Source organism: Diadema antillarum, unplaced genomic scaffold (assembly GCF_040938485.1).
Source record: "Diadema antillarum isolate AM-2024a unplaced genomic scaffold, OU_Dant_1.0 scf00000059, whole genome shotgun sequence".
NCBI classification, from domain to species: domain Eukaryota; kingdom Metazoa; phylum Echinodermata; class Echinoidea; order Diadematoida; family Diadematidae; genus Diadema; species Diadema antillarum.
Window position 1 is genome coordinate 552020 of NW_027270948.1, and position 24851 is coordinate 576870.

Below are 24851 nucleotides of genomic sequence, written 5' to 3' on the forward strand. Positions count from 1 at the left end.
TAACATGTAATAAAGACACAGGCAAATTATCAACAAAGATACAAATAAATGTTATATCATTATGGTAAAGGCAGAGACAAAATTGCTCGAAATGGAGGGGACTGCTAAACAGAGCTTGTAGTATGCAGTCCCCTCATGAGAAAAAAATCTTCACTCTGTGACCGTTTGCTCTTAATTATATGCAATGTTTTGTCATACTTTTCCTTCAACATTATTGTCTTCTCTGAACAAAAGAGCTATGTATAAATAATTTTTTTCTGATAAGTGTATATACCAAATATGAAAATTCCAATATAAGTATTTCCTCATAAATCGTAAATAACTTGAAAAGCAGTTGATAGGTTATCAACTACATTGGCTCCGAGGATGCTGAGTCCAAATTTTGTTAAGGTAACTCTTGCATCCTCGAGGGATTTGAGATATTCAAATTTTTGATGGCCATTTTATCGGACGTCTTGAAGATATCAAAATTTTCACGAATGCAAGAGTTATATCAACCAGAATCGGATTCAGCACCCTCGAAATAGGTAAAATCATCATTTGATTTGCACTTTTTTTCACCATGTTTAAGGAAATGCCTATATTAAAAATTCAGTTTTTGGTGGCCATTTTGGTTATTTTAGAACCCTTAGGCATGCAGTAGTTGCCTGGAGAATTGGATTCAACACCCTCGAAATAGGGGAAAACCATCAAAAATGTTGGGCGGACGATAAAACAAGGTTCATCCTCTGGCACACAAACTGTGCAGTCCAGCTGTTATTTGCTTCCTGTGTTTAATTCAATGTATAAACACGATTACTGTTAGCTGTTGCCGCATTATACAAGAAAAGTATAATCACATGATGTCATTTCGATGTAAACATGCTGATGTCGATGTTGAAACAGTGCCATAAAGGAAAGAAGAGACAGTCACATGCTAATAATCAAGCCAATAGCAGCTCTACGCCAGGATTTGCTCCTTCCTGCAACATTAGACAGGAAACCCTTGAAAACTCTTGACGCAAACACACTATAATACCTGGTAGATATTGATACCAATCCTTCTCTTCGCTCAACAATTGGTGTTCAGAACTGTTCATCACAATCTCAAATCACTGAAGTTCAAACATATATCGAACTCTCATATTGTGTATGAATCTGAAAATTGAGGGACTTTTACGTGGAAATCCAGATTGTACGCTATGTAAGTATGCCTTACAGTACTGTTTTTGTTGCATAAGTTTCCTTGTTCATGGAATACGTTATATCATGCTTCCATGCAATCAGAGAATGGTGACATTGAAAATTGCCAAGAGATTCAAATCACCACATGCATTATTTTACTATACCCTCATACTTTGCTATTGCACTGCTTGCATAAAAACTAATGGTGAAAGTTCTTGCACAACTTGCCTAAAAATCGACGTAGTGTATATAACTCGACTTGCGTTTTACATAAAGACAAAAACAAGGTGACATTTTGCCCATAAACCTGAAGAATCTGTGCATACATTATGACGCAATGTGAAAAGAAGTGTGGTGTATGGTGTGTATACGAGTGAGTATTGTTTTTCTTTCTATTTCGAAAGCCCACCCCGCCCCTCCTTGCCGATAAAAGTGCATCTTCTCATCCGAATCGACACAATCTATACGGGAACACTTTCGACTCCAGCTCTAGAGATACCTGTGAACCAAATCAAGTCTAGCAGAACAGGGGTGTGTCTTTTGGAAGTGGACGTCATCATGAAACGGTAAGAAAAAAACTGACAGAGAAAAGGTTAATAGGAAAATATAAACTGTATGCTACCGGCTGGGACGGGACCAAAATGTGCCTTCAAATTGGTGATTAATGAATGACCACTATGAACGAGAAAGTAAGAAGAAAGAGAGAGAGAGAGAGAGAGAGAGAGAGAGAGAGAGAAGAAAAGTCAGCAACCAAATGTTTTGATGACTGCTTCAATGTTTTGACTATTATGATCATATCAGTATATCGATAAAACATGCAATGACATCAAAAAAATCAAAGCTTTTTAATATGTTAATCAGGTCTGAGTCAGTGTGGGGATGTTTGGGACTAGAAATGATTGTGATGGTGGTTGTGGTTACACTTCCTGTTTTGATAATTTGATCCCTAAAATGAAAGCCTATGCTTGGAAAAAAATGTGTTCTTGTTCCTGATCTGCTGTGTCCTATACTACACCAGGAAGACTTACCAATGTGCCACTTTTTTATTTTCTGCTGTTCAAAAATACTCGTCTGAGAAGGCGCAATGCAGAACATGAATGACTGTGGTGTGTTGTGATTAGCTTTAATGATCCACAAATATTTTTCTTTTAGAGTTCAGAAGCAGCAACTGACGCATGGTAAGGATGCTACGTCGTTGGACATTGCGTCATTCGAAGGTGTGAACCCCAAGCGTCCTCGCATTGAAAAGGCCATTGAAACCTCTGCACCAAGAGTGAGTATTACCGTGTAGACAAGAGAGTGGATACACTCTGAATTATATGAGTCCTTCTCCTTTATGCAACCCTTAAAAATGTCCTATCAAAAAGCCCTGAAAACTCTGTCATACATTTTTTTTTTGCAGTGAAAGCAGGGACAGCAAAAGAATAAGTGAAAATGGATGAATGGCACAGATCAGTAGAGAGGTTTGGATTGTTTAGAAACAAAGAAATCAATATCAAAAATGATATTTGAGATTTTATTTGCTGAGAAATGATGATGGCCCTTATGTAGCTTGAGTAGCGTCACAGAATGATTGAATGATGAGAAACTCATTTGTTTCTTGACAATTACGATACAATTATTTAAAAAAATATGAATTGCTGGAAAAAATGAGGAAGAATGATTAAAACAGTCTCTAAAACGTCACAGTGACTAAAGGGATGTTCCTTACGGGGTGTAGCAATCAGCTGCTTGATATTCAAATGATCATAACTTTTCAAACGTTTGCTTAATATAATTTTTATATAATAATTCTGACGGGTTTGTTGCCTTCCTAGAGACAGCATTTCTTATAAAAAAGAAATGTATACTTCATATATATATATATATATATATATATAGTAAACGAATCAGTAGAAAAAGAACGCCGTAAAAAATAATAATCAATCCTAGATCTTGAAGATCTTAAAAACGGAGCATAGCTCTCAAATACTGAAAGGCAAGGTCACACTCTTCATCAGTGCCCATGGTGTGACAAAAGATCTTAATCAAACCCGTTTCTGAAACAGACATGAAAACACGTCTGATCATGGGCAGACGGATTTTGAAACTCACCTTTCAAAGAAGTCACTGCGCTAAACAGATGGAGGTAGCGCACAGTGTATATATATATATATATATATATATGCCATTTTAGGTTTTTATCATATATATATATATATATATATGTATATCGAATTCTTTTCCCATATTTCTGTCTCATGGTATACGCCTCCACTTATTCGCGATGTTTTTGCCTTTTTTTTCTCAGGATTATTCTATCTGTTTGCACAGACCAATAAATCTGAAAAAGACATTAATGTCAAAAGCTTATCATTAATATCTGGCCTCCTGCGACACCCTTTGTCATCTTTCATCACACATATATCACACCTATAGGCCCACACACAACACAAGCAAACAAACACACACACACGCACACACACACACACACACACAATATATATATACATATATATATATATATATATATATATATATATATATATATATATTAATCATACAAACAGATATTAGCAGTTTATCAAGATCACAAGATCATCACACAACGGGACCATTACAGGGAGAAGCGTAGGCCTAATGCAACAATTGGTAAAAGTATAGGCTGCAGTTCGTTATTACAAAGGTTCGTTATTCCGTAGGTTCGTTTCTACGCACCTTCTTTTCATTTTCGGATTATCGAACCTTCGAAATAACGAACCTTATTTCATTTTCGGACCAACAAACCTTCGGAATAACAAACCTTCGGAATAACGCCACGTATGTTCGCATTAACGAACCCTATCATTTTCGGATGAACGCACATGTAGATACAGTGAATTTGTGTGTTTCAGAACAACGAACCTTGTTTCATTTTCGGATTAACAAACCTTCAGAATAACGAACATCACTCAACTGGTATACAGTGATTTTTTGTTTTAATGTTTGAAGTTCAGTGGCAATGATTGGACTGTATTAATTCTTTATGATTGATAGCTGATAAACTGAAAGTTTGGATACAATGAATTGTATTTTCGCGTAGCTTTGTCATACACCGTAAAATGTCTTTTGCAGGATATTATGAAATCATATGAAGAGTTTGCTGACTCTCAGGTGTGGCTGACGGAGCGTTCAGGACCAGATGATGGTAAAATTGATGAAATGCCCTGCATCATCTATCCTGTTTTTCTGGAGGAAACTGACAAGTGTGCATGGCTCCTGAAGGGAAGCAATGGTGAGTTATAGAAAGAGTATCAACGAGTTGAGTAATTGACGGATAGAATTTAATGTATTACGTTGGCACAAGACATGGTGGAGGGGGATTTTTTGAAACTTTAGATTAGTCGACATTTAACAGTAAGCAATACTTGTCAAGTTAGCTGTAAAAGAAGAGTGTCATGAAGTACCTGCAGGGTGATAGTCCCACATTACTAGTATGTTTATGTGCATGTGGGCAAAACTTTTGATCGGAACTATCTATATCCCGGTTTCCTGTGTAGCAGTCAAATCTGATTGGTTTTTAATTTGAGGATATAGATTTGTTTGCTTTGGTAAGTAAGTATCATTACATAGGAATCTAAAGAAAGAAAGAAACAAACAAAATAAGTGTGTGTATGTGTGTGCGGGATGGGAATATTGCGGTAAAACCTTCCATATAGGTTTTTAAAGGTATCCTTGAAATATAAGATGCAAAGGTAATTCAAACAGTAAGAAATTACTAAAATCCTTTTTGCAGGTGACTTTGCGATGGTGACAGCAGATAATGGCGATGACACCAGTATGATCCAACATGATGATGGTAGTAGGGCTCATACTAAAGCAGTGGAGTCTTATTTTGCAAACATCTTAAACTCGCCGAACGTCACATGGATCAAACCCAAGTCTAACAAGGCACCAGTGGGAGTTAGCCGTCACCACCAGCAGAAGTCCCCGCAGGTGTGAGTGTTCTCTTCTCTCAAATTTACCACACAAGGCAAAATTAAGATGTTTTATTTGTTGATTTCAGCAGTTGATCAGAGTGATAAAGCTGTGCAGTGCCTTGATATAATCATGTTGTCTACATTTATTTCATTTTCATTTTCATTTTTTGTAACATGTACAGTAGGCCTGCAGTGTATTCCTTTGTAATGTTCATTCTGGTTTTTGTTTCATGTTTGTAATGTTTATGATATGTATCCCATATTCTTTACCTACATGGTCGAATGAATGATAATAATAATAATAATAATAAATGATAATTTTTAAAAGATCATTAGTTTTCATATGGGTATAGATTATTGTAATATTAAGTTTGTTGAATGTTTAACAAGGAAATAATATAGCAGTAGATGTGTAAATGCTTGTGATGATCATAAGCTATGTTTTGTCTCCTGGTATCTGCAAACCTTCAGTGTGCCATCTGGTAGCACCAAGGATTGGCTGCGGAAGAGCCAAGCATGTCCACAGGATGAGCAGTCCACTAATGTCCAGGAGAATAACACTTGTAGCACAAGTCAGAAGCCAGCTAAGGTGAGTTTTGTGCCCTGATTATCTTTGTATTTCCTACATGAGTTCAAAGGAGTGGTATATATTTGACTGACGTGTCGGTTTTATTTTTTTTCAGGAATAGAGAGTTTAAAATGTCAAATTCAAACGTGTTTAGCCCTGAAAGAACATTTACATTACATGGGATAGAGAGAAAAATAGCATGGAAATGAAACCTGAATTCAAATTGACAATTGAATAACATCTGAGATGTCAACAGGGGATTGAATGTGTTCATAATTTCAAGATGTGCTATGATCACGGGTAGTGAACTTTTGGTGCTGAAATTGTATTTTGTGGGATCTGGTATATATGTCCCAAGAACAGCAAAAGGTGTATCCATGTGGTTGATGTGTTTATTATCATTGTTTTCAATGCAGCCAGTAGAGATTGAAGATCCGGCTGGTCTAACTTGTGTTCAGGAGACCCCCACTGGAGCTACTGTTCCCTGTCCGGGCCCCTGTCTGCCAAAGACCAGCCCTGGTTCCACAGATACCCCAGAGTCTTCCAAAAACCAGTGGCTCAAGCAAGATCCACCCTGCGCAGAGGGCTCACCAACTGCGGAAGAAGTGGAAATGGAGAAGTCAGATGAAGTCAGGGAATGGCTGGTCCCCGAAGCCAACCCTACCAGCGACTGTGAGTCCAACATTATCTCCGGCTTCCTGAAATGTCAGTCAGAAGAATATCCGAAGAAACTCTCTGAAGATACCATTTCAGAGAGTTGGCTGCTGGGCGGGGAGAAGACCAAGACAGGAGAAAAGTCCATGGCTGTTCCTCAGCAGGAGGTCACAGAAAATTGGCTTCTGGCACATGCTTCTGGATTTACTCATTTTAAGACCAGAGCTATTGGCTTTCCTTATTTCACCATCCCTACGGATGTCAACCAATGGCTACAAAAGTAAGGCAAACAGTGCAAGCACTATACACGAGAAAAAAAAAAACTTACAGCAATGAGAGTGATACCTACTACAGGATATGACCGTTATAACCCATTGGCATGTGTTCCTCTGTACCCCAAAGCTTATACTGTCCGTATATAGCACGCACATTAAATCCTGTCTGCAACGGAATCAAGTATATAGGCCTACGTCTGTTTGTCTTTTATATCGTTATGCTAGACATAATGTATACACTATCAAATAGCAGAACGACGACATACACTGCAAATTACTTACTGGACGCGAATTTCTAGGCACAAGCAAAGGCAATCAGAAGCACTTTTTTCTCTCTGTGTCCCTTGGAGTGGACTGTTCGAGATTTTCACTTTGTGGGACCTGTATCCTTCAGAAAAAAAAACCACACACACAAACAAACAGAATGTTTGTATGTTTTTCTACCTATAGTCCTCACTTTCATATGGTAATGATAAAATTGGTATATCATTACAATATGATATACAACTTGATATACTTACTTTTTTTTTAATGTTGGCTCATCTTGCCATAGGGATCTCAATCTCTCATGTGTGAATATCCATCATTACGGAAAATGTCAATACTGTTATCAAGGAATTATTGGTGTATAGATGACACATTATGACTATCCACGTTTACACAATGCATTGCCATGCACGACTGAAGAGACCTCGATCCATCATCACTTATGCATTGCCTCACATACAGTCACTACTAGAATACCATGTTTTGTGCGTCTACATACTTAACAGAGAGGTGTGTCGTATGTAATTTCGCCGAGTATGTGAATTATATAACAATGTAAGCTTTAAGTTCTACATATTTGTTGATGTTTTGATAAACTGACTCCAGAAACTTTTTTTTTTTTTGCATGGATGCCATAACTCTTCTCTTTCTTTTATATGTAAATGACATATCTAATGCGTCACCTTTATTATCATTCATTTTATTTGCTGATGACACGAATATAATTTATTCACATAATAATTTGGAAATATTAGTTAATACAATAAATTTGGAATTACCGAAAGTTTCTGAATGGTTCAGATGTAATAAACTATCTTTGAATATAGATAAAACTCATTTCATACGTTTCAAACATTACAATGCTAGGTCGGTTATTACTCCTTTAAACATTAAGATTGATGAGTTATTTATTCAACAGAAACAACACTCCAAATTTCTTGGTGTGGTTATTGATGAAAATTTAAGCTGGAATGCTCATATACGTTATATCTTAAGTTCAATATCTAGAGGTGTCGGAATTATCTCCAAACCGAAGTTTATTTTACCTTTAAGCACTATATTTTTGTTATATGATACCATGGTATTACCATATATTTTCATTGTAATATTGTTTGGGCTAATTGTGGTAAAACTAAAGTTAATCCTATTTTATTATGACAAAAAAGAGCAGTCCGCATTTGTACAGGGTCATCTTATTTTGCTAATACGGACCCATTGTTTTATAAGTTGAAAACACTTAAAGTGGCTGATATCAATGCTCCTAAAGTCGCAGTTTTTATGTTTAAGTATATCAATAAACAACTTCATCCATCTTTTCATAATTTTTTTTTTGCTTTTGATAACAGTATTCATTCATATCCAACTCGTAATGCCAGAACTTTTCATCTTACGAATCCAAAATTGTTAGCAGCGGATAAATCTATACGACATTATGGGCCTGACTTGTGGAATAGTCTTCCTAATTGTATTAAAATATCTTCTAGTCAATTCTCAGTCAAGGCAAATATGGAAGGACATTCATTATTGTTGTATAATGAAGGGTGATCGTTGATTCTCTTTGTTACTCCATGACAATTAACCAAGTTTTACAGTCTCCTATTTTTCTCTATTGGATTGTTTTTATTTTTTGACGCGTTATATCACATTGATTTGAAATTTATTCATAAATTACTGTTGGATATAATATGTATAGTACTGGAAAATGATATATTGTTTGTTATGTTAATATATACTTTGTGAAAAATGCAGAAATAAATCAAATCAAATCAAATCAATCAAAATTCAGCACTTTCAAAGATTTACATGTAAAAAGTTATTATTTCATATACATTATGTGTATTGCTAAGGACATCCTGTTTGTAAAGGTATATTATCTAGTTTGTCTTCGCTATAAGACGCGTATAAATGTTGTAGTGACCGTTGTACTGTTTTAAGAGACATTATTCATTGTGTACACACTCAGTCATGTTTTGTTTTATTTTTGGTTTGGTTTGTTTGTTTGTTTGTATGTTTGTTTGTTTTTGCACATTATTGCATAAGACGCGTATAAATGTTGTAGTGACCGCTGTACTGTTTTAACAGACATTATTCATTGTGTACACACTCAGTTATGTTTTGTTTTATTCTTGGTTTGGTTTGTCTGTTTGTTTGTTTGTTTTGGGGGGTTTTTTTGCAAAAAAAAAATCAAAAATAAATTCAGCAAAAGCAGCAGTGACGCAATTAATAGCATTGGTTTATGACCTTTCTGCTGTTGTGATATACAAGACGTACATTGTCATCTATAAGATAGCCTCGTTGGTGTCTGTGGGGACACAATCATGTTACATGATGAGTATATGCGTATAAATCATTTTGGTGAACGTGAATCCCAATTCTTCGCCTTCATTTCGTGCTTAAAGACTATACATTCATAAATTCTATATATTCAATACTTCATGAGGTGTCCTATGTAAACGTTACATGAGGATGAATGTGTGTTGTAATCACCGCCTGCAAGAAATACGAAATAAACAATTAAAAGAGTTGAATTGCTAATGAAAACTACATCATGATTCCATACCAGTTAAGAAAATGCATCTCCTGCACTTAGCGCACTTATGGCTGTATGTGTGAGTATGTGTGCGCGCATGTGTGTGTATGTGTGTGTGTGTGTATGTGTGTGTGTGTGTGTGTGTGTGTGTGTGTGTGTGTGTGTGTGCAAATCATGTTCATCACTGTATGTTGATGAAAACTAAATACCGATTTGAATTACCCACAAACAGATCTGGAAAAAATAAATAAAGATCGTAGATAAAATATTGTTCACAGTTCGTTATCCATAAGGTTCATTGTTCCGAAGGTTCAATCCGCTATAACCAAACAAAGAAAAAAAAAACAGAAAAATGGGTGGATATTACGCAATGAAGACATGCACACACCATCCACACAAGTAACTGGACAGACATGTATTGATACAGCACAAACATACACGATACATACTTATTGACGACCTGAAATTGTAATCTGTATAATTGCTATTGATGAAAACAAAAAGTATTTCCCCTCTCTCCTCCGTATGACACAATTCCCCTCTTCCACATTATCATCAGGATGAACCGTGCATGACTTAGAAACAAATATCATATAATAAGAGGTCACTCAAAGGGAGAAAAACGCCACACATTATTCAATTTTTGGATTATCGAACTCTGTATTCTTTTCGGATTAACGAATTTTATTCATTTTCGGAATAACGAACCTTCAGAGTAAATAACCTCATTTCATTTTTGGATTAACGAATCTTTAAAATAACGAACATCATCAGATACATTTCATAATTATGACTAAACTGTGTTGTCCGTGGATTCCGTTGGAGTGGTGAAGGGCTTTAGATTATAATTATCATCATCCACGTTTATCACAGCCAAGACAATGATGTGTCAATTATCAAAGGAAGCTGGGCAGTGGAAAAAAGAAGAAACAATTATTAAACACGTTGCATTTGTCAAGTGTCAAATCAAACAGATGCAATTTAATCTGTCTGTCAAATCAAAATCAAATCAAATCAAGTGTACGTGAGATAACAACATAAATTATGATGGCTATGAGCAATGAAACCATGGAGCTACAACAGTTAGCTTCTTGATGGAAAAAAAAACCCATCAGACGAGTGACTATGATAATTATGTATCTCCTATATGCAATTTTTTTTTGCACTTTGTTAAAAAAGACAAGGAATTTTTAGCGAAGGGATTTATCGGTTTCATGTCATAAAAAGATAATCTAAAAGACTTATATCACGGGTATATTCCGAGCAAACTCACAAGGAAACTGATATTCTTTTTTTTTTTTGGGGGGGGGGGGGAATGAGATTCGTATCATTTTTTTAAAAGAAGAAAGAAAAGAAAAGAACGCTATGAGAAAGCCACGTGACAACTAATTTTACTTTGAAAGAAAAAGTAATGTGGCTGGAGGGGGGATATATACAACTATCACCACATCCCATTTCATTTTCGCTCATTCCATTGTCTGGAATCATTTGATACAATACGTGATACTTCCTGGCATAATGTTGATATGATAATAACTTGCATTTTCAATCTCTGTGCGTATTGTTTATACGTGTATACAAGTCACAGACAGAAGTGAGCAGACTGAATAGTGTATAAGCAGTGCCAAGGTATATTCCAGTCACTGACCTCACCCCAAATCCAGTCATTGTTATATGATAATAATAATGATGATGATGATAATGATAATAATAATAATAATGATAATAATAATAATGATAATAATAATAATAATAATAATAACAACAACAATGAGGCTTCTTGAATGCACAATGACAAATTAATGTTCCCTATACATGCGCTTTACATTATTATGACAAAACATAATTGACAAATTACATATACAAAAAATACACACATACAAAAAAAAAAATATATATATATATATATGTATATATAAATCTGTTTCCTCAATGCTCAGTCACCAAATAGAAACGGGAATCTATATAATGCAGAATCAAATTAAATCCCTAGATTAAAAATTCTGAAAATGTGAAATCACGAAAATTGTTGAAATAGGGGGTCTAACAAGATTTTTACCGGAAATATATTTCAAATTGAGGGTGGTTTAATCTTTTCCCAACAACCCTGAAGTAGGATCCCGAACAAGGTCAGTTTCAAACCCTCGAAAATTCCCAAAAGTGTGAGTGCGGCTTCTTGGTATTTTCCCCGATTCCCCCGAATGCGTTTGCTGTGATGAGAAAGTCTCTGAAGATATTCCTGTCCATGCAAAGGCTAACACTGTGGATACTCTTCACTTCTGAAATCTTCCTTTATTTAGGGAGTAATTTTGCTATCTTCCCTTCCGTAAAAACCTGTGATAGGGGGTAATTTTGATACTGGTTTCCCTGCTTAATTGCAGGCGTTGATCAAAGGTCACAATTCTGACCATTTTCTATCCCCCAAATTCTAAGAATCTGCAACTAGCATAATTGTTGTGTATATGGTTGACCGCCGGGGGGGGGGGGGATGCTCAATTACTGTTTTCGAATAACAGATCACTTTTGACAGCAAACATTGTTTACAGCAGCCTACAAACAGTTTTCTTGGTCACTTCCCAGTAATAGTCTCTCCCCTAGGCTCGAATGGCGATACACACGTGCTTACACAACCTGAATTTAGGCCTAAATATACTTTTATTAGATATGAAAAATAAGCCTCAGTGTCTTTTGTCTTTCATTTCTACTTTGAGCGGACCAACTTGCTTTACTCTTGTCCTGAAATTTAGACCCTCCCCCCGACTCCAAGAGCCATAGTGCAGACATCTTGAAAGAGACTACAGTTTCACTCCTGTGAAATAATAGATTATGCTTGTGAGGCTTATGATTCTGCTACTATGAGTGTCAAGAATGTTTTAAACTCCATACAATATCAGGCTTTAACTATTTGTGCAAACGCAAAAAAAGGGACAGCCCTAAGAACCCTCCAAGTGGAATTCGGAGAAATGCCCCTAGAGTTACGTCGAGAGATGCTCTCGGCTAGACTGAAAGCACGTATTGAGAGTACTCCCAATTATCCTTTGAAAGAAGGGCTTAAGAATTGTTGGCAATTTGAATTTTGTAAAAACACTGCTTCAAAAGAACCTTTCGGACAAAGGACTCTAAACTCATTTGAATTTTTAGATCCATTTCATGTTGAATTGTGTGTAAAACCTCCCAACGTGCCTTTCTGGATGTGGAAGCCTCCGTGTGTATCGACACAATTAAAAGAGTGTGTGTCAAAGACTGACAACACAGCCTTCCAAAAACAGGCCTCCTTAGAAGTGATGTATAACAAATGGCAAAACTATTTACATGTATATACAGATGGCTCCAAATCACTTGAAGGCAAGGTAGCCTCTTCATTTTATGTGCCAGTGTATAAATGTGTTCAGAGTAAAAGAATGCAGAACCAAACATCTGTTTATAGAGCCGAATTGGCGGCTATCACGTTAGCTTTGTATTGGATTGATCAACTACCACCACTTCAAACAGGAGTAGTTATTTTTAGTGACTCACTCAGTGCCCTTGAAGCCATTCGATCTCAAAGAGAAGAAAGTTTTGTTACAGAAATTCTAAGTTTCTGTACTAATCTATACTTTATTAAGGGAATATTAGTGAGTTTGGAATGGATTCCTGGACACTGTGGAATAACAGGAAATGAAGTGGCAGATAAAGCAGCAAAAAAGGCTTTACGAAATGTTTCCATACAAGTGAATAACAAGTTGAATAAATATGAATTTGATAAAAAACTGAAAAGGTGTTATATGACAAAATGGCAAATTAAATGGGAGGAGACAAACTCCCCCCTGAAATATGTTCAACGAAATGTTTCTCAGATCTATTTATGCACCTTGAATGACAGAAGAGCTGAGACAATCCTACATCGCCTTAGGATGGGGAACTTAGGTTTAAATGACAATTTGTTTCATATAAACCAACATGTGTCGGGTATGTGTGAATATTGTAACGTCCCAGAAACAGTTGATCATTTTCTTATGTTCTGCCCCAGATATATTATACCCAGAGCTATGATATTAGTTGAAACAAAAATTCATGAGAACAGCATTCAAAGCTTACTAATTTCAACTAACCCAGTATACCAAAAAGCTCTTGTGTTATATGTTAAAAGATCACAACGATTTTTCTGATAGATAAACTTTCATACATGTTATGAGTGTACATAGTTTGCACTAACTCTGCCTCGAGGTACCCTGAAGAGGCTTTTCATGCGCACCACAGCCCAGAGATTGCTTACTTTATTAAAGAATGTATATGTGATTATTATATATATTTGTAATTTATCAATATTGCTTGTTTGTTTTGTTTGGCTCTGTATCGGACCAACTGAGGTTCCTGTGCTGGTAAGCATCGGACTCTACTGCCTGCATATCGGAGGGGCCTAGGCCGTTTTAACGGCTGAGAAGTCTGCTCGAGACAATGAGCCGGATTGGCCAGAAGATATGATATTTTAAGCAGGCAAATAGACGTACCGACAGCTGACCAAGGATACTCATTACAATATTCTTTTTGGGAAAAAAAAATGATAAAAGGAAAAGAAATTTATAGATAAGTGTTTGGCGTAAATATTCTAAAGAGAATGGAAAACGCCACTAAACACAAAACAACAACAACAACAACATGAACACACATGTGCCTATTACCCTGAAGAACGCTGATCACTGGACTGATCATTTTCATCAGAAACACCACGATGGACGAAGATATTAAACGTGATATTTTAGCTAAACTGATGGATTATGGTGGGTATTCTGTCTAGAGGTGTAGCTGTGTTTGCTCTTACGTTATTGTCTATCAGATCATCACCCACGGCCACGACTTGGTCTTGAAAAGTCTTGTGATGTTGTGTAGTCCCGCATGTAGATAACAATGTATGTAAACTAGTTGACCGAATATTATTGGTATCTTGTCGTCGGGGATATGTTCCGCGGAGACTGTGCCGTCTTTGTTGGTAAACTCTGCCTAACGGGTTAGTTCGGCCCCTATACGACCCCATTAACAAGGGGCTGATTGTTAATAGGCCGAGTTTACCCACAGATACGGTACCATTTATTAACTTTTACGAGCTGAACTGTGAATGTGGCAGGCTGTTCCAACAAAAGGTTGGGCAATCCTGGGTTTTAGGAGGCCATGTGTAATTTACCCCCGCTAAAATTGAAGAAAAAGTAATATGTATCAAAGTAATGTGAATTACAGTTCGGGAAACCCACTCACAAGGGGGGCCCCTCCTTATAAGTAACCCGTCCCCCTTATAAGTAACCCCGTCCCCCTTATAAGTAACCCCGTCCCCCTTATAAGTAACCCCCGGGGCACCCCTTATAAGGAGTCTCCACGCTTTTTTGCAATGCAACGCGAAAATGAAAGGACTGCGGCAATTCGCTTGATTATGTCCATAAAGCTTCACAAGTTTCCTAGTTACTCACGAAATTTGAGCAAAATCGGTTTGAGGCATCATATCTAAAATCATGGATTTAAATGCGATGTCAAACGACCCATGCGAATGCTGAAATGCGAGCGATTACTGGCGTGAGTGTCGCCAGGCGCGGCGGCGCGGCAATGCTTGAGTGCAGACGTGGCGACTGAGTACGGAGACTTTCGTACTCAGTCGCCACGTACGTCTGCACTCAAGCATTGCCGCGCCGCCGCGCCTGGCGACACTCACGCCAGTAATCGCTCGCACTTCCGCATTCGCATGGGTCGTTTGACATCACATTTAAATCCATGATTTTAGATATGATGCCTCAAACCGATTTTGCTCAAATTTCGTGAGTAACTAGGAAACTTGTGAAGCTTTATGGACATAATCAAGCGAATTGCCGCAGTCCTTTCATTTTCGCGTTGCATTGCAAAAAAGCGTGGAGACTCCTTATAAGGGGTGCCCCGGGGGTTACTTATAAGGGGGACGGGGTTACTTATAAGGGGGACGGGTTACTTATAAGGAGGGGCCCCCCTTGTGAGTGGGTTTCCCGAACTGATTAGTATAGGTGGCTTTCAGGTTTAATAGGGATTATAGAGTTAGGTTAGGTGCTGGGCTGAAGTTAGAAGCCTAAAAATTAGCCCCGTAAAACCCAGGATTGCCAAAGCCAAAGGTTGACTGTTCGTGTTCCTGGGAAGATCAAAGAATGACTGACTGAAGGGTGTTGATGAACACATAAAGATGCAGAACTGTCTCAGTGTTTGCCATTATTATGTCTGCTTTTCTACAGCTTACATTGGACAAAATTTCGTCACAAGATTCTGGCTCTGGTTCTTGTTGAATACTGCACACAATGCCCTGGTGTGCTATCACGGTGCTACAGTGGTCAAGGCATTTTTGGCAACAATAATTGAATTTTGAATATAGATCTTCGTAGATCATATTGCACTTTAAGTGCATGTATGTCCAAGTTGGATATGATAGCTTTAAACTTGTCAAGGTTTAGAGTTGTGTCTTCATGCAATCTGGTACATGTAGTATAATAGATTCCATTCAGGAATAGTACAAAGGTAGAGGTATTAATACATTGTGCTTCAAACAGTCTTTGCTAAATTTTGGTGTTTCATAGGATTAGGAGAACTGACCATGTAGATGTTACATGTTGAGTATGGTGATGATCCCTGTGGGTAGATTTTTCAGTCCATGACTTTCTCTGAAGGTCATTGTAAGTCCAGCTCCTTTGCAAGTATCTTTGAGAGGCTCCCATCTGAGAGGATGAGCTGATCTCACTGTTGTAGTTATTGGTCACAAATCATGCAGAACTTCTTTTAGAACTGGATTTTTGTGATGGACGATTTATGTGTCTTGTAACGAGGGTCCTAGCATTGTTACAATATTCCAGTCTTGGGCGTATCAGGGGTTTGCCAGTGATTGATATTACCTCAACAGGACAACAGTGGGTGTCCTGTCTTCACATGAGCCTTGGCAACATGCTGTTTGGCTTGTTGCATACATGTACCTTCTGTGTATGAAGGGACCAGGTACAGGTGAGGTCATGGATATCTTGAATCCCAGATATGAGCAGTGTTGCACTTCAGTGAGGGGCTGCCGTTCATTGTATGTGAACTTGAGACGCTTTTGTGTTCAATGCTTATGGGATGATTAATCAAAGATTTATTGAAACTAATTTCCCACTTTTTTCTCCCAAGCAATGACATCAATTAGATCTTTGGTTCAACTCCAAAACATAATTTCCCACAAATACAAAGAGTTTACAACCCATCCCCAACTGCAAGAGTAGTGCTGTTATAGATCTGTGATGTGTGATGATGGTATTGTCATAGTAAAGTAATGTGTCATTGTCATGTGTGGACATTGTCTTTAACAGCTTTATGCAAGCACTAGAATTGTTCTAAATACTGGATAAGAAAATGCCTCATCTCTCTGTGCTAAAATGCATTGTAATTAGATACATGAGAAATACAATGAATCTGTCCTTTCATTTGTTTCATTTTTCATAGGAGATAGTGTGCTTGACAGCAGTCCACAGGAAGCCTCTGTGAAAACTAGATGCAAGGGAACCTCTATCACCCAAGAAGACTGGAAACTTCAGAAGAAAAGTGCAAAGGAGAAGAAGAAAAAGCAGAAGAAAACATGTGGATTTGTTAAATCAGAGCTTCAAAGAGCATCAAGAAAGCAAGACTCTCCAAAGAAATGTGAGGAAAAACTTGAGAAAAAAATGCAAGACTCAGAGAACAGAACTTGCTGCCCGAAGTCTGGGAGGAGGAAAGATTTGGATGAAGTGAAGGGACAAAAAAGGAAAGCTCCAGAGGTGATTGTCTTTGAAGACCCGACCAGAAGGAAAAAAGACGTATGTAAACTGCGGTAAAAGGTGTTATTTGACCTTCTCTGGTTTGAAGAACTCTGTAAACAATAAAAATACACCAAAAAAATACTGTATACGCCATATATTTTGCGAGTCTACATTTTCGCGAATCGGGACTTCCCAACAATTTCACGAGTGGTTAAATTTGCGATTGTGGAGGCCTGTATTGAACGGAGAAGTGTACACGCGTACGTCACATTCACATCGGGATCAGAGTCAATATTTTCTTGTGTCTTTAATTTCGCAAATAGCACCTACTCGCGAAATTCGCGATAATAAAAACCTTGCAAAATATTCGGCATATACAGTAGCCAGGAGCAGCAACAATTTGGCAACACTGCTAGCGACAGAAATTTGGGGATATTTTCTTGTGTTCACAGCAGTGGGCTTATTGTTATTTTTTTTTAGCAATTACATACATGTATTCCTTTCATTTCTTTGACTGCATCCTCAAATTTTGCTGTCTATACAGGTTTATCCCAAACATGCAAACAAAAGTATAAAATATAGATATTTATAGTGCAGCTGTGACTATCAGTTGGTGTTCACCCCACCCCAGGCATCATGTACATGTATAGTGCACTCCCGTTAAAACGAACACAATTATAACAAAATTCCGGTTACAGCAAAGTAAAAATTCAGGCCACAACATTATCCCCTTTATTTTTTGTAATTTTAATTTGTTTTGCCAAAACTAAATTTCAATATAACAAAAGAAAAATGCTGGTCTCGAAAATTTCGTTATAAATGGGAGTCCACTGTATCATCCACTATAGGGATGTGACATAGAGATTAGAAATTATCATCAAAACTAAACAAAGGCAATGCTTTCATGAAAAAAAAAATGAATGCATAATTATGACAAATTTCAACATAAAAAACAGCAACCAATCTGTTGCCTTTAGATAATAGCAAATTTCTAGCCCTTACTCAATGGTTGTTATATTGGACACTGAGCACAATCAATACCACAGAAATGCGTGCCAATATCAAATTTTTGTCTATTGGAAGAATTATTTAAGCCTTCATAGCCTATCTTGTTCTGTTAGATATACAGAGCTGTAAATTTATGTTCTCATACAGTATGAAATGTTTCCTTTGTTTGCTGTACCATTTCCATGTCTGCTTTAATGTTTCCATTCAGAGATCAGCAAGAGCACACAAAGAAAGCCGAGAAAGTGGCAAGGGGATGATGGGGCATGAAGATAAGGAACTGGAGTTTGATAAAGTCAGGCATGATGTCTGGAAGTATGGGATCAGCGGCTTTTCCTTTGCAGACAAGGAGAAACATGAGGCTGATAGAGCTATCCAACTTGGAGCTGTGGTGAGTACTCAACACAGCACTTACTGTGTACACCATGTACTTAGCAAGTCTAATTTTTGTGAATTAGGACTTCCTGTCATATGAGTAAGTGGTTGAATTTTGCAAAGTTGTGGAGTTCAGCAATGGATGAAGAAGTGTACACATGCACATCACATTCATATTGGTATCAGATATAATCTTTCCTGAATAGAATGTAGCACCCCACTCATGTTGATAAAAACCCTGCAAAATAATGGTTTATACAATACTATCTGTAGTTAGCATTTAAAAACATTGATAGGTGCAATACAATTGTATGTCTTCAATGTTACCGGGGTGGTAAGCAGAATTTATTCATTTATTTATTTTTGGGGTACAGCTTGATTGTACTGTATGTAATAAAACCTTGTATCCATGTTCATTACAACAATACTCAATGTTTTGAATCAGCAGGAATCAAGTAGAACCAGTTGGAATGAAGAATTTTCAAAATTTAGGCCAAATTCAGGTGGGAATTGTAAAATCAACCAAAATTCTATACAGCTTTATTAGAATGCCATTTAAATACTAGCAAAGTGCTTCAAACCTGCCCCTAATGATTCTCCCACATTGCAGATATATTTTGGCTCTTGAATGCAGTGCCAATGTACAATTTAGTTTGAAAACAGTAAAAATATTTAGAGTGCTGCTGAATGCACTTCTAATGCTGTATTGAGCGTGGTTTGATTGCTGCACTGAATATGCTCGTATTGGAATAATCCATGTAATTACAGTGGAACATCATTACATTGTATACGGAGGTCAGATTTAAAGTACTAGTAACCCCCTCCTACCATGAGGGGATTTCGTGTGTCATATCTCTGTATATTTCTTTGTTTTGTGACCTGAGATAGTGAGAAACCTGATAAACCTTAAAGGTCAGTTTGCAATAAAGCCTAAAATACAAGGAGATATCATTATTTTACTCACTTAACCATAACTGTAGACAGTTCAGTCTAGAAACAATTTTATCATAACTATTGTTCACATTTTGTATATTTAACAATACTTAACATTGATTATATTGATTAACTTTTTTCTATACTGGTTGTTTATATCCCTAACTCACATTTTAGAACTGTTTTTAAGCACTAAAGCTGGGTTTTGTTTTATCTGAAATGGTAGATAATGCCTTTAACAAAGTAATTGTCATGGTTTATAGATCCCCGTTGTAATGCGAATCCCCTGTAATGCGTCTGGCTTGGCGGCCACACAACCCACAGTTGGATTGGATTCATGGATCCAGGAGGCATACGTGGTTGAAATTTGATTACAGTGGAAATTCAGTTTAGCGAGATCCTTGGGACCAAGACAATTTGTTCTTTATATCAGATAGTTTGTGATATCAGTAGTCAATAAACAATAAAAAACAAAGGAAATAAATTCATTGGGACAGGAGAATTACTGTAGCTTGTTATATCAGGTTTTTGTTATCTCTTTATATCGAGTTTCCACTATATTTTGAAACTGTGTATTCTTTGTGTCATACGATGCCTAGGCCTATAGGATATTCAGTAGTTTTGTCTCTTTGTAATCCAGCCACCGAAAAGGGACTACTTGAACTACAAAGACTACATGGAGACACAGAAGAAGAAGAAGGAAAAGGAACAACGGCAGAGAGAATCCGTAAGCTCCTTGATCAGAGTCTGAGTACTACAATTGCCAAACCAAATTATTTGTACATGTAGTTGTGTCAGTCACTTTTGAGGGAATATAGTGTATTCCACAGTGTTAGTGAGCACTCAGTGTTTGATGTGAAATGAAAGGAGAAATATGCATATTACCAGGCCCTAAATGCAACCTTAAAATCAGCTAAAGTGGTCTAATATCTTGCTGTGGCCAGAAGACTGTCATCATTGTGTAGCCGTCTGAATCCAGAACTCATGCATGTACTATTAAAAGGGTCATGGATTCCAATACATTGTACCTTACATACAATGCACCTGTCTTTCGAGTCCCTTTCGAGTCCTGGAACCCTGAGTCCCAAAATAGCTCATGAGGTACACTATCTCCACAGAGCGCTCAAATGCTCCTAATCCGAAGGTAGGTAGAGTATGGTGTGGTTCAATTTGCTTTTGAGCACTTGAACATGGCCATAATGAATATCAAACAGATGATAGCTTTAATGAATTAATACACTGTGCATTGTCTAACCATTTTTTTTTTTAATCTCATGGGCAGCTGCAATGGTGATCGTGCCTTTTTCATATTAGAGCCTGTGTGCATTTTTCTATTTGTTTCCAACATCATATACTACCCTAAAGTCTTCACCTGAATCACTTTCTTGATGAATTTACTTCAAAGCAAATCAAGGTTGTCATGCCCTGGACATCCATATGGACTTCAGGTGGTGATTTCTTCATTAGAGGTGTAGATTTATAAAAGAATGTTTTTAGTGTGTCATGCAGGAAACAAATAGGGAGCTATGTACAAGTACAATGTATAAACATAAACATTAACACAATAATCTGCCGAGTGATGGACCCTAAATCAGGGCTCGACACTAACGGTGGACCGGTGGCCCGGGGCCACCAAAAATGAAAGTCGGGCCACCAAATTTCAAAAAAGGGCAAATTTGGTGGCCCGCCTCGGGCCACCAAAATTTTTTGAAAAGTATGTCAATAAATTCGTAACTTTTTGCGCCGGAAATTAGCAGTTAAATTTGTTTAAAGGATGGATGAAAAGAACTGAATGAGTGCCTGAGAGTGAGTGTAGCAAGTTTGTTGAAGTTTATTTATGAGTAAATATGTCCAACTTCTAATTCTTACTATCATAAAACTTAAATATTTGACTCATTCAAAAAAAAAGAACTTCGGTTTTTTATTGTTGTTGTTTTTTTTCGGGACACCAAATTTTTCTATCGGGCCACCAAAAATTTGAAATTTAGGATTTTGGTGGCCCCATCGGGCCACCAAACAAAAAAGTTAGTGTCGAGCCATGCCTAAATGTTTCCATTCTAGATGATTGTACCAACATTCAAATTGCTGTTCAGTTTTCCTATTTGCCTAATGTGGGACAAATTTGCTCTGATGTCACTTATTGTCATTTCTCTTTGAATGTAATGGGTTCCTCTAGGCTCTCGTATCTTCCAGGCTCAAAAGTAAACTGGTTTCATGTTGTCTCCATGTTACAGGATCGACAGATGGGGCTGAAGGTGGCCAAGAAGCGGACTGATAAGATACATTTGAGGTGACTGCGTTCTGTAGTTTGAAGCACAGAGCCTATCTCTAACCTGCTTTGGCACCGTGTGTTCTTTTGTCAACAATGCCAGCTAAGAAAAAAGAAAAAAAGTAATGAAAATCAAACTTGCCTAAAAAAAGTGCCAAGTTACCTCCAAACTATCAAGTGTTATTCTTATCAAAAGATACTCATAGTGAATGACCATATTGAATGAAACAGCAAACTGTTCCTGTGTAGAAAGATGATATGCAAAGACAAACCCCTTTTGTTATGATTGTTAAATAAGTGCATCAAAAGTTAGAGCAACATAAAACAACATCATTTGACATAAGTCAACTTAAGTGATAACATACAGAGACTATGTACGATGTAATACATTGTAGTTCACATTGTCATTGGATCTTAGCTTCACTGAAATAGAGATTGTCTTGCAAAAAAAAAAATATGATCATCTTTGTGAGAATTAAGTAACTTTCTCTGACATGGAAGGTGTGTTATAGCGTGATACATATCCTTTTTTTGTGTAATTTTGTTTTTATTACTTCAAAGGAAATCACAATATTTACAAATGATTCTCACAATTATCAAGATCATGAAACATAAAATGATACATATCCTAGATACATCTTGGGTAGAGTGATGACCAGGCGCGCCGGAAGCAGTTTTGGAGTGGGGGGGCAAATATCGCAGGGGGCTCACGATAGACCATACATATGTTACACAATATACACATACACACACACATCTATATATATATATATATATATATATATATATATATATATATATGTGTGTGTGTATATATATATATATATATATATATGTAAAGTGGCTTACGGTGGGTCGAAACATTGGGGGTGGGCACCTTGTGGAAAAGTAATTTTGACGGTGTGTATGCTTGTGCGTGTGTGCGTGCGCAATAATGGGACTACAATACATTACGGAATGTGATACATTCAACAACGCAGTCATTGAGCAACATTGTACGTTTTCCTTACATGGATTATGGAATGACGGTGTGAAACGACAAATTATATAGGCCTACTGTCAGCAACATCAGGAGAATTGCATAATGATAAAATGCGAGCGAGTGGAGAGAGAGAGCTTGAAAATTTTGCCATTTTACAGTCCTAAAACTGCCGTTTGTAGCCATATCTTTCGCTTTGGAAATTAAGGGGGGGCATCGGGCGCAAGTGCTGGCAATTACTGGCAGCAACATTAGGAGAATGGCATAATCATTCAATGCAAGCGAGCGAAGCGAGCGAGCTTGAAAAATTTGACATTCTACAGTCCCAAAACTGGCGTTTGTAGCTGTATCTTTCGCTTAAGAAATTAATGGGGCGCATCGGGCGCAACTGCTGGCAATTACTGGCAGCAACATTAGGAGAATGGCATAACCATTCAACGTGAGCGAGCGAAGCGAGCGAGCTTGAAAATTTTGACATTCTACAGTCCCAAAACTGGTGTTTGTAGCTATAATCTTTCGCTTTGGAAATTAATGGGGGGCGCATCGGGCGCAACTTCTGGCAATTACTGGCAGCAACATTAGGAGAATGGCATAATGATTCAATACGAGCAAGCGAAGCGAGCGAGCTTGAAAATTTTGACATTCTACAGTCCAAAAACTGCCGTTGTAGCTATGTTTTTCGCTTTGGAAATTAAGGGGGAGGCGCACCGGGCTCAACTGCTTGCAATTAGTGGCTCCAACGTTTATAGGAAAATGGCATAACGAATAAATTTGACGATTGATTTTGACATTTAACAGTCCCCAAACTGCCGTTTGTAGCTAAATTTTTTTTTTCGCTGTGGAAATTAAGGGGGGGGGGGGGGTTGGCGGCCCAGGCGCAACTGCTGGCAATTACTGGCAGCAACATCAGGAGAATGTCATAGCGATTGAATGCGAGCGAGCGGAGCGAGCGAGCTTGGAAATTTTGACATTCCAGTCCAAAAACTGCCGTTTGTAGCTATGTTTTTTTCGCGTTTATTCATTTATATACATATCTATCTTATTTTATCTATTTTTATTTATTTGTTTTTTTGTTTGTTTGTGTTTTTTTTGGGGGGGGGGGGAGGGGGCTTTTTGGGGGGGCAAAAATGCGTTTTGCCCCCCCACTTTTTGGATTGGGGGGGGGGGGGGGGTGGGGGCGGCCCCCAATCCCAAAAGTGGATTTGGATTGGGGGGGGGGGGGCGCCCCCCCCCCCCCCACTTCCTGCGCCTATGGTGATGACTCAATTTGGTCTTTCATAGAAATGTAAAATATCATGTCTTCTCAGTACATGTGTATCATGTAAGTACAATTTAGTGTCACATCATGGCTTAGACACCTAGTGTACCTAGTGTATTTTAAATGCATTTGTCTGTGTTCAGTCTTTTAGAACTCCTGATTCAAAATGGGTAAGAACCCTAATGTGGTTAAATTGCAGAAGTTACTTGGATAAACTTGAAGGTCTGTGTGTGTTCATATTTAGCTCTTCCAATCTAACAAATTGTATATTTTGCTTTTTCCAACAGGAATAAAGGATTCTGGACCGACAAGACACAGAGGAGGGGAGTGTATGTTGATGGCCAGCTTGGAAAATACAGCAGGGGTGTGCAGGTTATCACAAAGAATGATATGGCAAAAGTCAAAGGAGAAAGGAAATATAAGCGATGACAGAAGACAAAGGACCTCTTTCGTTAACATCTAATATGTCATAGACGATGACATACTGTGAATGGATGGAATAATTGACTCTTGCATCAGCTTATTTGATTCTTATAGTAATGTCATCAAGTGAGAGGTATGTTAGTGATGATTTTATGGAAGGAGTTGATGTAGAAACAATACTAGTACCCACTTCTACATCAAGTTGGACTCAGAAGCATTCCTGAAGCGTTTCGACTCGTGCCCCTTTGAATCTTTAGTACAAAAAGTCACCACTTGCCAACACCACGAATGGAATTGGCTGAGAGAGGCTTAAGTGCCATGGTAACCTTTGCATGCTTGGTAACTTGGAACATACATGTATAAACTGTAAGCACAGTGCACTTCACATACCACTTCCATACTACTTCTGGAGCACTCGTGAACCTAGCTTTGAGAGGGGCATTACTGTCATCAGTCAACATCAAC

General features: G+C 37.6%; 2 protein-coding genes across 3 annotated transcripts; both read left to right on the forward strand.

Annotated features, from left to right (window-relative positions):
* The first annotated feature begins 1045 nt into the window (after positions 1-1045).
* LOC139715976 (uncharacterized) lies at positions 1046-6608 on the forward strand. Its single transcript, XM_071627528.1, has 7 exons — positions 1046-1183; positions 1569-1730; positions 2317-2437; positions 4258-4417; positions 4919-5120; positions 5574-5691; positions 6087-6608. Exons 2-7 carry the CDS (start codon positions 1723-1725, stop codon positions 6606-6608), a joined length of 1131 nt encoding a protein of 376 aa, XP_071483629.1. The 5' UTR covers positions 1046-1183; positions 1569-1722.
* Positions 6609-14055: 7447 nt separating this feature from the next.
* On the forward strand, positions 14056-24392 carry LOC139715988 (uncharacterized). 2 transcript variants are annotated; one of them, XM_071627541.1, is made up of 6 exons: positions 14056-14156; positions 16852-17201; positions 18361-18540; positions 20098-20184; positions 21692-21747; positions 24251-24392. In XM_071627541.1, the coding sequence occupies exons 1-6, from the start codon at positions 14108-14110 to the stop codon at positions 24390-24392; spliced, it is 864 nt and encodes a 287-aa protein (XP_071483642.1). In that variant the 5' UTR covers positions 14056-14107. The 2 variants fall into 2 exon arrangements, with proteins under 2 accessions (XP_071483642.1, XP_071483643.1); XM_071627542.1 differs by having other exon boundaries at positions 16852-17162.
* Positions 24393-24851: the final 459 nt, after the last annotated feature.

What these genes read in the sequence shown, in the direction of transcription:
- LOC139715976 (XM_071627528.1), top strand. An exon ending in TTGAAACCTCTGCACCAAGA is followed by an intron (nt 2,438 to 4,257) that starts GTGAGTATTACC and finishes TGTCTTTTGCAG; the next exon opens with GATATTATGAAATCATATGA. An exon ending in CAGCAGAAGTCCCCGCAGGT is followed by an intron (nt 5,121 to 5,573) that starts GTGAGTGTTCTC and finishes GCAAACCTTCAG; the next exon opens with TGTGCCATCTGGTAGCACCA.
- LOC139715988 (XM_071627541.1), top strand. Translation starts at nt 14,108, where the DNA reads ATGGACGAAGATATTAAACGTGATATTTTAGCTAAACTGATGGATTAT. An exon ending in CGACCAGAAGGAAAAAAGAC is followed by an intron (nt 17,202 to 18,360) that starts GTATGTAAACTG and finishes GTTTCCATTCAG; the next exon opens with AGATCAGCAAGAGCACACAA. An exon ending in CTATCCAACTTGGAGCTGTG is followed by an intron (nt 18,541 to 20,097) that starts GTGAGTACTCAA and finishes TTTGTAATCCAG; the next exon opens with CCACCGAAAAGGGACTACTT.